We start from the raw sequence: 13,179 nt of genomic DNA, 5'->3' as shown, positions 1-13,179 counted from the left end.
TAAACTGTGCTTCTGCAAATTCCACTTTTAAAAAAGAATGCTTTATAAAATGAATATAATTAAAACAATATATGTAGAAATATGTATGTTTTGTGGTCAATAACTAATTCAGTTTTCTCCATGTTAGGACCTTCGTTATGCAGATAAATTAGCACCAAAGTTGGGGGAAATGTGGCCCTTACTCCAGTTTAGGAATGGATATATACCATACTTATTTCCCATGACTTTTAATGCCATTATTTGTATTCTGCATTATATATCTATTATTACTTATACATATTCTTGAATTAACATTAGTGATACTTTTGCTGTACCTTGTAAACAGCTAAGGCCATTCAGTGTGTGTAAGGTTTACATTTTATAAATAATTAAATAAGAGGCAATATTTGTAACAGAGGTATTCCCTAGGGGAAATTTTATTTATAAAGAATACCATTCAGATAAGCCAAATTGCTGTATTAATTTTAAAATGCAATCTTATTTATTATATTAGTCATGTAATAATATGTATTATTTATAAAAATCAAACACAAAAAGAATATAGCAGTTAGTAATATCAGATTCCTATAACATGAGCATTAGATGTATTTCTTTTAGGAAATTGATCACAAAGCAGAGCCACTAATGGAAAAGCTTTCTTTTCCATACCAGTTCTTCAGATTACCATTTGAGATCCTCTGTGCATGGTCTTAAGGAATAGACATATGGACTAAGGCATTCCTCTAAGTCTTGAAATTGTAAACCAAGTAGGCATCATATAGAAGCTTCTCCTGTTTTTTTATTTTTAATAAAATCTTCAATATTCTGGTCATCAAGTTTTAATATATAGGTAGTCCTCAGTAGCTGCCTCACTTAGAAACCATTCTTAGTTGTTGATGAGAAAGTAACTTTATTATCAGTCCTTGCATTTATGACCTTCAAAGATCTGTAAAGTAAAAGATAGCTGAAATAAGATCATAACAGTAGCCACATTTTTACTTAGTGACCACTTTGCTTAATAGTAAAGTTGGCATTACTTGTGGTTGCTAAATGAGGACTACGTGTATGTGTACACAGCATCAGTTAGAACCTGAATGATTGTGAGTTCTAATTTTGCCTTGGGCACAAAACCAGTTGGGTGACCTTGAGCCATTCACTTTTTCTTAGCCCTAGGAAGATGGTAATGACAAACAATTTCTTTAAAACCTTGTCAAGAAAACTGTAGGGATTTGTCCAGACAATCTCCAATTGAAAAAAAAAGAGATTTTATGTTGATTGTTTAGTTCCACTTTAGAGTCATATGTAATTGAGATGGGCAGCTATACAAATGCAATAAATGTATAAATAAGAAACAGTAGAAGCTGGCATAATCTCTGAATGTACAGAATAAAACATGACAGCTCCAAATTTGAATACATACTTGTTATTTATATTTAGTTTAAAGATTCAGAATAAGAAAAACATACATATGACAGGTATATTAGAATGAATTTTAGTTCCTGAGCTCATTTAAAATAATTATTTGATGGAATTTAAAGATATCACAATAGAAAAGATTTTGTTCTACAAATTTATGGGGGAAAAACTAGTGGAAAACATTTCACAGTGTGCATTCGTATTTGTATTAACATGTATCTTGAGACATTTGTGCTAATATGTATTTTGGCTTATTCTTTAAGAGACTACATGAGGCTTTGTGCTAGTAGGAGCATACATTTTAAATCTTCATACAAATGTGCAAGTTTAATTAAAAAAAAAGACCTGTCCTGCACTTATATAAAGCCTGTCAGTCATTGATATAATAACTGTGCATTCTATTTTATGAGCTACTTTTAAACAAATCTTAATTTTTGCTTATATACTGTATATAGGTTAAAAAAAGAAACACATGTTCAAAGGCATTTCTTTAATTATAAAAATTCACATTGTCTAAATCATATCTACTTTTTAGGGTAGATTTAATCTGGTAGACACTATATTTGAAATATTTATTAATTTTATATTTAGGTGAGTGTCTTTAGTGCTCAAATATTTATGTTAAAAATACAAATTAACATATTGGATAAAACACTCAAGATAAACGAAACGTGCCCTCAAATTTTGTTCCCATTTAGATGATTACCAAAAAATAATTTTAAAAAATCTAAAAGAGATAGAAGATATAAAAATGCTGTACTGCATAAGAAATAGAAACTATAGTTCTGAAAATGGAAATTCCATAAGACGTTTACAGGAGAAGTTTCTTTTCTGTTTTTATTAATTGTGATGTTCCTTTTGTTGAGGAATTAGGTGTTCATGGGTACCACTTTAAAAGCAATCAGGTTAATACAGCAAACATACATTTTAAAACATGCAGAGAATGAAATAAAACTATTTAGGACAGTCCTGCTAAACAGTGTTGTCACCTTTTAAATATTAGTAAAGGTAGAGTTTATATAAATTGAGCCATAAGCTTTTGTCATAGAAAATGCCCCGTTTCCATCAATAAATTCTCTTGATGTTGGGGCATATTGCTAACTTGCATCATAAGAAAATAATTTTAGAAATAGGAAATTCTGATTACATTGAATCTTGGACCAGTTACATATAATGCTACCCTGTTTCTCCAACAATACGGCCTCCCCCACTAGGAAGTCCCAGCATGTTTTATAGGCATGAAATGAAATTAAGCCCCTCCCCCCAAATTAAGGCCTATATTAAAACATGCGAAATGGGGGGGAATGGTGGGGGGGCTTGCCGTTAGGAAGTACTTTTGTTGCACACCTGGATATGGTGCTGCCTGCGTTGACCCCGATACGAAGTGGCCCACCAACACCGAGGTCAACATCCAAGACATCGCCGCCCGCCTGCCCGAAGATGCAAGGGGTGGGAATTAAGTCACCCCCGAAAAGACAGCTTAGCCATTTTTGGGGGGCTCAAAAAAAAATAAGACCCGGCCTTATTATATGAGAAACACGGTAACAGTGAAGGTGAAGGTTTTCAGAAACCTTTATGTCTACACAAGCCTTCTGAATGCAAACAAAGGCTTTTTATAAGTACAGGAAGAGATCTTGTTATCCTCTCCCTAGTCCTTTAATATAAGTCTTGGCCTATTATTTTGTAGTCATGTTGCTCCATCTCTTTCTTATCTCTTCTTACAGATTCTATTTTCTCAATTAAATCTGTTTTTATCTTTGCTTTTAACATAAACTGTCATAAATAATGATATCATATGAACCATAGCTTTTGGATGCTTTTTTTCAATCGGGCTCTGTTCTTAGTAATATTGCCAGATAATAGGCAGCAGGAGAGCTTAGAACTGAGGAAATAGCAAATTTTGAGCTGCTACCCAAGTGCCTTTTCTATAGGGATATATAGGATATTTTTAACTTTCTTCTTCCTATCTAACCCGGGCTGGATCTTGCCCATTTTCAAACACAATCATATTTTCAGTCAGAAGTACATAACTCGGGTCACTGAAAATTTGCACCCATAATGTGACAGAAAGGGAAATTAAAGTAAAACTATTTAGTTTGTCTTAACCATGCCTGTTTTATCAAGAACACTCTCCATCAAAGGGAAAATGAAATCTTCAGCCAGTCCAGACATGCACCTCAATTATATTGCAGGTTTGGCAAAACAAATGAACTTGAGATTTAAAGTTGTTTTGCCTAGTGCTCTTAAATTAATAGGACTGTAGTGTGTTGCTGTTTTATCTACTAAATAATTACTTGGCACAATAACATATTAGAGTGGTGAGAACATGTGTGATAGTCTATCAGCTTATGATTGCTAATATCTGAAATGGTATGTATTAGCTTATCCGTAGAAGATAAAACTATTTTTGCATAGTTTTCCTAATAAATCAGTTCCTGTTGTCCCATGAAAGCCTTGTTTTATATACTGTTAAAATACACCTTAGCATCTTTATAGATTTGATGATTTCTATTTGTGAAAACTTCATGCATTCAACATTGATTAGCTTGCTTTAAAACATTTTATACATTAACATTATGTCCTTATTTTACAGAGAATTCAGAATCTATTGACCTTAAGCAGTTTTTTGAATTGCATTTTTCACACATATATTACGTGTTTTTTGAAAATTTTGTGACTATTGAAATAAGTCTGAAACAGAAAGGTAAGAACAAAAGTTAACTATATAATCTCCATTTGTAGTCTTGATTTTTGAAATGTATAATTTTTTGTATAAACAGAATTTATTGAGAAGATTTACCGAAATGTTTCAGTTTACAACTATTTATTGCTATGATTAATCCTACTGATACACATTAACAAGGAACTATTTCATGGCTGTATTAATACATATTAATAAAACATTACTTATGATATGAACTAATGTGATATAAGTGTTGCATTGGTATCATGATGACCAGATTCAGGTTTGTGGTCAGCCATGAAAACTTAATGGATGACTATTAACCATTAACATACTATTAGCTCAGCCTACCTCATGATGATATTGTTGATATAGGGAAAAATAGGAGAGCTGTGTTCTGATTATTGGTTTATCATGCCCTACTTCTATTTTGTACAACTCTAGATAGTATACATAATGCTCTATCCTTTTAACCTTGAACAACTTCTAAAAGAAAGCAGCATATAAATCTTAACAAACTGTGTTCAGTTTTGTAACTGAGCACATTATTGTGGTTTAGCCATCAAAGGTTCTCTCACTCAGTAATTAAAACCTGATAATTTTATTTTTTTAAAACTGATTTGTGAATATCAGTTTGACTTCAGTTTACTTGTTTTCAGTTCCAGTTGTTCAGACAAACAAAAGTTTATTTTTAAACTGGCTTGACTTTCATGTCAGTTTCATTTCAATACAGGTAGTCCTCAACTTATGACCACAGTTGAGTTGCACCCTATTGTATGACTTTTTTTTGCTTTGTTACATATATATTAGCCTATAGGCCATATCAGTGTACAGGTTCAAACACATATTACCAATTTGTTGTTAAGCAAATTACTGCAGTTGTTAAGTGAATCATGCAGTCACTAAGCAAATCTGACTTCCCCCATTGACTTCGTTTGTTGGAAGCAGGCTGGGAAGGTCACAGATGACAATTCCATGACCCCGGGATGCTGCAACCATTATAAATACGTGCCAGTTGCACCCGAATTTTTGATTACATGACCTTGGGGGGTGCTGAGACAGCTGTAAATGTGAGCACTGGTCGTAAGTCACTTTTTTCAGTGCCATTGTAACTTTGGATGGTTACTGAGTGTATAAGTTGAGCACTCTCTGTATGAACTTGTTTGATCTATCATTAAAAATTCTTATATCAACAACAGTGGGGGGAAGAATATTGAAGCAGATGGATGGCAATCAAGAGTTTGCACTTCTTATTTAAAAGCTTAGTCAAAGTTTGTGAAACTGAAATGGGTATAGAATTGTATAAATTGAAACTTAATTACAAACTTGATTATAGATATTTTTTATCCATTTGTAGAGATTCTTGCTTTTTCATTTTACCTATGAGGTAGTGGAAAGAACAGCAAGCACCAGTACCCATTTTTGTAAGAGAGGATCAGATGGTTGATATGGATCAAGTCTTGCTGTTCTACCGTTTCCTCTAGATAACTGACAAATCTTACACAGTATATTGTAAGAAAATGTTTTTCTGAATGGAATTCATTATGTCATAGCACTAAGCTTATTTTCATCATTTAATCTAAAGTTTCTGTAACCTACACTTTTCTGTTTAGGTCACAAATCTCAAAGGGAAGAACTAGATGCTATACTTTTTATTTTTGAGGTATGGATATAGAATTATTTCCACTGTATCATGAATATAATTTATTTTTGTGAACTTGTAATATATTTTCTCAACTTGTAAAAACCCAGAATTTACTCTCTAATAATTCCATGGTTTTTACACTTTAGGTTTTAATTAAGTTCTCTTTCTTTCTCCTCAACATCGACAGAACTCAAATGCCAAACAAAAGAAGGCTGTAGAGAGTGTTATCTTGGAGCATAGTCTAGATCAAGGGTCTTCAAACTTGGCAAGTTTAAGACTTGTGGACTTCAACTCCCAGAATTCCTGAGCTAACATGACTGGAGGAGGAATTCTGGGAGTTGAAGTCCACAAGTCTTAAAGCTGTCAAGTTTGAAGACCCCTGGTCTAGACAGTTCTTTTAGGTGAAACAGAAACTTGTGCATTCAAAAATACATCCGATTTACTGTTAATCTTCAAATTTGAACACATGTGAAATTAAATCCTAAGTATTTTATTAAAAATGTGGATATTTGCAAAGCAAGCCCTCTGTCTTCTATTCATAGGTTTCTTTGTATTACAATAACAATGTGTGTATCATGCGTAGAATTCTATATTCTCATAACTGTAGATAGCATATATACACTTTTTTCCCTGTTTGCAACTTGCTTGAAAAAGTGGAATTTTTATAATTTGAATAATTTGAGTTAAACAATAAATATTGAGTAATAATTTTTGCTTTCAACATATGAAATTATTCAGATTTTTCACAAACGAAAACTCATACTAGTCTGATTGTCAGTTTGTTTTATCCCCATGGCAGTCATAAATACTTATTGGAGATTGTCAGAGTTTGAGGCCTGAAAGTAGGCAGCTACAGTAGATGTATTTGCACAACATGTTTATATCATTTGTATGCTAATATCCATATTGCCACATATGCCTATATCACAAAATTAATTAGCTATGTCGTGGCTAATTAAAGAGCTGAAAAGAATTCATACATCATGACTAAGCATGGGATAAGAGCAAACTGTAATGTGTGCATTCACAATAACCAGGACAATTTAATGTTTCCTATGAATGCACTTATAAATCTGATCATTCACAAGAGTAGTGCTTTTGTTATTTCAAAATATGTATTTTTTAGTTTGTGAAATGGCATTATTAGTTTTTGCAGTTTTTTTAAGCTGTTCTGTTGAATACTGGGAGGAAAAATTTATTCAAGTAAAAAAGCTTAATAGAATCTAGAAATAAATCTCTACAATGAAAAGCAGGACATAAATGTCTTAATTGAAATAATAAATATGCAAACTATGGTCTTCAATTAGAGTTTTAGATGTAAACAGTTATGTATTACATTATTTAATGGGTTTTATTTAATTTTATTACATTGGCTATTTGTTTCCATTCCTAGTGATTGTGTCATGATTTGTTTTCATTCTGTTTTATAGAAAATTTTACAACTTCTTCCAGAAAGAATTCACCAGAGATGGCAATTTCACAGTATTGGTATGTATTTGCCTTTGAGTCAGGAGTTATTGAATAATAATTTTTCTGTCCTTGGCTCCTGTCTTGAATTTAATGTCAGTGTGGTTTAAAAACTTGATTACACTATCGTCTTGGCAGGAAAAAGGTTGGCAGTTCTAAGAACTGGAGAGATTTCAGAACGAATGTTCTGTATAATAAATCTTATGTGATTTATTGAAATGATTGTATTCATTAAAGTGATTGAAATACTAGACATATATTAATCAATATGTAAAGATAAAAGATATTGTCTTAGAGCAAATAATGGGAGCCTGTGACCCTCTAGGTATTATGAACTGCAATCCTAGATTAGGAAAGTTACATGTAACAATAGCTAAAAGGCCATAAATTACCTCTCGATAAGCTTTTATAGGAATGTCTTTTGTAACTAATTGAAATAGGTTAAGAAAGATTCTGTGAGGTCCTTCCTTGGTGTTCTCTCAGCTTGGGTTTTTTTTCTTGAAGTTATTTCATTACCAGTGCACAGATAATGTTACCTAATTTGATATATTCTCTTCTATAAGATTGATTCGGTATGAATGGTTATTTATATATGGGTTGTATATTATTTATGTTTATGAATTTAATTCAAATTGCAATCTGAACATTTTATAAAGAATGAACCTGCCGTTATTATTATAATGCTGTAATGCCCTTTGTAATGCCCATACAAAGCCTATCAATGCTGCATTTTTTCCTTCACAAAAGACGCATTTTTAAACTGTCAAGAATATACTATTGTGTATATTGTGTTTGTTTGGAAAATAGAGTCATAAAATGATTCAATGGGTAAAAAGGTGATCTTTTGTCACGTCTGGTATATAGCCTATTACCAGTTGGAATTAAGCTCACCAAAAGTAATCTAGAGGTTGCCAAGGACTTGTTAAAAAGACTTTATCAAGTCTGACCGAGAACTCTCACAGTTTATCTTAACTGTAAAGGGATGAATATTAACTGTATTGTTTTCTATTTTTCAGGCTTAATTTTAAAGAAATTACTTCACACAGGGAATTCTTTAAAGGTATGCTTAAAATGTTTTAGGTATAAAATCTAAGAACTGGAGACACGGATATTTTTTGAAATACAGCTGATCCATGATTTACAACTATTCATTTAGCAGCCATTCCAACTTATTACAACGCTGAAAAAAAAGTGACTTGTTGCCATTCCTCATGACTATCATAAAATTCCCATAGTCACATGATCAAAATTCAGGTGGTTGGCAACCAGCAGTATCTTGGGTCATGTGATTGCCATTTGTAACCTTATCAGCTGACTTCTGACAAGCAAAATCAATAGGGGAAGTCAGATTCACTAAATCAGGGGTGTCAAAATCAAGGCCCAGGGCCTTAGATCTGACCCGCGGGTCCGCCCTGGAAACAGCGAAGGACCGGGCCATGGTGCCTCTGCTAGCAAAAACAAAGCTCGGGGAGGTTGCATGCGGCCCTCCCGAGCTCCATTTTTGTTGGCAGAGGGGTGCAGGAGGCTGTCACAGATGAAAAAGGAGGATGGATGGTCTGTATGCAGCGTCCCTGAGCTCCATTTTCACTGGCAGAGGGCTGTAGGAAGCCTTTGCAGCTGAAAATGGAGCCTTGAGTGACATTGAGCTGGCCATGCTCCCCTCCTCCTCCCGAAATCAAATACAACTCTTATGCAATCCTCAATGAAATAGAGTTTGGCACCCCTGTACTAAATGATTATACAATTCATTTAACAACTACAATGATTCTCTGGTCAATCATGGCAAAAAAGATTGTAAAACCATGTGTGACTCACTTAAAAAAACTGACTTGCTTAGCAATGGAAATTCTGGTTCCAATTCTGGTAGCAAATTGATGACTACTTATAATAAGAACCAGTGGTGGTATTCAGCTGGTTCCCACTGGTTCAGGAGACCCGGTAGCAACAATTTAGCGTGGTCTCCAAACCGGTAGCAACTTCTGGCTGGCCACACCCCCGAACTGGTCACCACTCACCCTGCCTGCCTGATGCTTGCCCCGTCCCACCCAATCACTCCTCACTCCACACTGGGTCCTTGTGGCTTGCCTTTTTAACCTGCCTTCCCACATGGTGCCTGTGCCCCAACTGAGCAGCCCTGATCTTCCTGCTCACAGGTAAGCCTGTGAGTCACGCTAGTCCCCCCACTCCTGGAGCTTGCCTTCCCCTCTCCCACCATCCCCCAAGCTGGCCGAGGGTCCCCACACCATCACCAGGCTCACTTGGCTGGCTTCGTTGCTGGTGTGACCCCATCCCAGGTGGCGGCGCTGGCTGTGGCCTAGCTAGCTGTTCCTCCCATCCCCGGGCTCACCTGGCAGGATTGGGAGGGCGGGCAGATGTCCCAGGGCTGCACATGATGTGTGCAATTTGCAGCAGCACCAGGACATGGCTCCTGGAGCAGCAGCACAGCTTGTTTTCTTCCTTCTCCCGGGGGATGAGCTGCTTCCAGCCTAGCCTGGCCAGTGGGTGGGCAGGCGGCCGACCCTTGGGGAGTATCTCCACTGCGCTGGGGCTGAGAGGAGCGGCAGAGGTGCCCATGTGCAGCAGCCCCAGTACTTCTACCTGCCCTGCCCTCCCAGAATACCACCACTGCGGCCATTCGCTTTCTTCATTTCATCCCCCGGGACCACCGCCACCACTTTTTCTTTCTCCTGGGGGCGAAAGGAAGAAAAGTGAGGCTGCAGCATGCTCCGCCCACCGCCACATGCTCTGGGCACCTCGCTGCCTGCTTCTACCTTCTCCTGGGGGTGAAAGGAAGAAAGGTGTGGCTGCAGCATGCTCTGGCCACCGCCGTTGCCATTGCCACCTGCTTCTTCCTCCTCCTGGGAGAGAAAGGAAGAAAGCGAGTAGCCACAGCAGCTGCATGTGGCAGCGGTGGCCAGAGCATGCAGCCGCTGTGGCCGCCTGCTTTCTTCATTCCATCGTCCCCTGGGAGAAGGCATAAATGGAGTGGTGGTGGCAGCTGGAGCATGCTGCCTTCTGCCTTCTCCCGGGGGATGGTGGAATGAAGAAAATGCTCTGCTCGCCGCCCGCTTTCTGCCTTCTCCTGGGGGATGTGCTGCTTCCGGCCCAGGCTGGCCAGCGGGTGGGCATGTGGCCCTTGGGGGGCATCTCTGCTGTGTTGGGGTTGAGGGGTGGAAGATGTGCACATGTGCAGCAGCCCCGGTACATCTGCCCACCCTGCCCTCCAGGAATACTGCTGCCATAGCCATTCGCTTTCTGCCTTCTCCTGGGGGGACAAAATAAAGCGAGTGGCCACAGCATGCTCCAGCCACCGCCATCGCTGCTCATTTTCTGCCTTCTCGCGCCATCCGTGTGTGTGTGTGTGAGAGAGAGAGAGAGAGAGAGAGAGAGAAAGAAAGGTGTGCGTGTGAGAGAGAGAGGGAGGGGTAGGTAATTTACATGCATTCAATGTCTGTAGTCCAGAGCATTTTGCTCTACAAAGGATTGCATTTGGGAAACGTTAAATCAATACTGATTTTCCAGGAGGGATTTGTGAGTAATATGTTAATATTTGCTGGCTCCTACTTATATTTTCTGTTTAGACTCTTGTTCATGTCCTTGGAAAGACTATTAATGCCAGTACTACAGTAGTTTCTCCCCCTTTAGATCTCGAGAGAGAGAGGGGTGGGGGGGAGATGTGGCTTCTTGGGCGTGCATTTTGGAGAAGTATGAAGAGAAATGCTAAAAGGGAAATCATCTTGGGATTAAATTCCAAATGAAATTGGGTCTTCAGGGTAAGGAGACGTGAAGAACTTTCAATTGCAGGTTTCTAAAAAAATTTATTAGGATATTAATCTCATTTTTTCAATAAGATTTTTAGAAACCTGCAGTTGAAATACTGAAATGGTATAGGGTTTCCGCCAAGGTCCCTTCTAAGCGTTATTCTGTTATTCTAACACCTTTCCCAGGAATTCTAATCAGATTTTGGCATCCTCAGTTTTCCTGTCTGAGCAGGGGGTTGGACTATAAAACCTCCAAAGTCCCTTTCAACTCTTTTATTCCTCAGCTAAATAGCTAAGAGTCTGAGGATGCCAAAATTGGAGTAGAGGTCCTGGGAAATGTGTCAGAGCAACAGAATAACACTTAGAAAGGACCTTGGGGGGAACCCTATACCATTTCAGAGAAATGGCTGTCCAGTCTTTTCTTAAAAACTTCAAGTGATTGAACACCCAGAATGTCTGAAGACAAGCTATTCCACTGGTTAATTGTTCTCACTGTCAGGAAATTTCTCCTTAGTTTTAGGTTGCTTCTCTCTTTGTTCAGTTCATCCATTGCTTATTGTTTGCCTCTGGTGCTTTGGAAAATACATCCCTGCCTCTTCTTTCAGCCCCTTAAAACCTGTTGCCTATCACACTCTTGGGCAAAGCATGTGAGCCATTTCCTCCTTTCAGTGGTCCATGAAAGTACATCTGTAGTATGAGATCATAAAGTCAAAAAAAGGTGAACGTTTTTACAGAACTGAGGCTGGATATGACAAGGACTGGCTGGGAGGGGAGGAGCCAGGCAAGGCATCCCTTGACGTGAGTGACATTGAGTTGGCCACGCCTACCCAGTCACATGGCCAACAAGCACACCACCCAATCATATCATCACCAAGCCACGATCACCCAGTCACATGTTCACCAAGCCACACCCACCAAGTAAGCCATGTCCACAGAACCGATAGTAAAAATAATTGAATCCCATCACTGGTAAGAACTTTGAAAATCTTATTCAAGTTGTCTCATTTAATGTATTGGGAGTATCTCTAATTGTTATTTTAGCACTGGAGTAATACTACTGAAGTATTCAAAGTTATTAAATAAATGTCAAATTTAAACTTTTTTTATTTCGTTATTTAAGATTCGTCGTGAAGGTGTCCGTCTATTCCTCTTATGGTTGCAAGCACTTCAAAATAATTGTAGTAAAGAACAGTTGTGTATGTTTTCTTGTTTAATTCCTGGATTTCCGTCACCACAGTCTGAATATGGTCCTCAGACACTAGATAATCTCATAAACCCTGTTCTAAATGTACAAGAAAGTAAGTATGAAATGTGCATTTTCAAAAAAAATAAATTTGTGATGATAGTATAATCCCAAACATACTAACACATGTAATTCCTAGTTTTTATAATGTTGCACCCTCAGAATTGGTGCTCTATTGCAGTATGTCAGTCGTTATGTAAAGTAAAGTACTGTCCCTTCTGAGGGCTGAAACCTCCTCAGTATTCTGGTTCTTTTAAGAAAAAATAAGGACCTCCATGTGTTTCATGTGAACTTTAATTAATGCAAAATATCAACTAGCCAACAGTGACAGGATCATATTATACAGAATACCAGACTCATGTTTGTGCTGTATGATCTGCACAGTTTACTTTTATTTGTTTGCTACTTGGTTTTGATGTAAGCCTGACCATGAACTAACATCAGAAGGCAAATGCCACCTTATAAATGCTCAGAATTTCAGAGGTCAGTTTGTTAAGTGCACAGGAGAGAGCCTTCACATTGCTTTCAAGTTGTGAATTGTACTTGACTGTACTTACCTCTTGCTTTTAGGAACAGTGTCAGGAGACATGCTATGGTTGGCTTGGTTAACAACAAAATCATTACATTTATCTGAGGCTTAATAGATAGATAGATAGATAGATAGATAGATAGATAGATAGATAGATAGATAGATAGATAGATAGATTTTTTTTCAATATGTACCTCCATCCTTCTGTTAGAACTGAAGTGTGTATGTGAGTAAGTGAATGTTGTTAATGGTTTTGATTGATTCCAAGAATGGAAGGATGGAGGTACATATTAAACAAACAAGCATGAATAGATATGCTGAATTATGAAAGATCTCTCTAATCCAATCCCACAGTCACCCATCAAATGTCTGTGCATTGTGTACTTTAATTACTCTTAGCTACATTAACTGCTTATTTGAACAGAAAGACAGAACATTAATTAGATAAAATAAGCC

General features: G+C 37.2%; 1 protein-coding gene across 8 annotated transcripts in view; it reads left to right on the top strand.

Annotated features, from left to right (window-relative positions):
* The window catches only part of RALGAPA1 (Ral GTPase activating protein catalytic subunit alpha 1), a 126,264-nt gene that overhangs the window by 1,977 nt on the left and 111,108 nt on the right, over positions 1 to 13,179 (top strand). For all 8 annotated transcript variants that reach the window (XR_015741081.1, XM_026711188.2, XM_026711162.2 and 5 more), the window contains exons 2-6: positions 3,989 to 4,099; positions 5,692 to 5,741; positions 7,154 to 7,211; positions 8,207 to 8,250; positions 12,072 to 12,249. Coding sequence is in view for 7 of the 8 variants with exons in the window: in XM_026711188.2 (XP_026566973.1) it covers positions 3,989 to 4,099; positions 5,692 to 5,741; positions 7,154 to 7,211; positions 8,207 to 8,250; positions 12,072 to 12,249 (441 nt within the window). In the remaining variant the exon portion in view is untranslated. The remainder of the gene's footprint in view (positions 1 to 3,988; positions 4,100 to 5,691; positions 5,742 to 7,153; positions 7,212 to 8,206; positions 8,251 to 12,071; positions 12,250 to 13,179) is intronic.

Source organism: Pseudonaja textilis, chromosome 1 (genome assembly GCF_049901715.1).
Source record: "Pseudonaja textilis isolate UNSWEBS1 chromosome 1, rPseTex1.2, whole genome shotgun sequence".
Taxonomy (NCBI): domain Eukaryota; kingdom Metazoa; phylum Chordata; class Lepidosauria; order Squamata; family Elapidae; genus Pseudonaja; species Pseudonaja textilis.
This window is presented reverse-complemented; position numbering and strand designations above follow the sequence as displayed.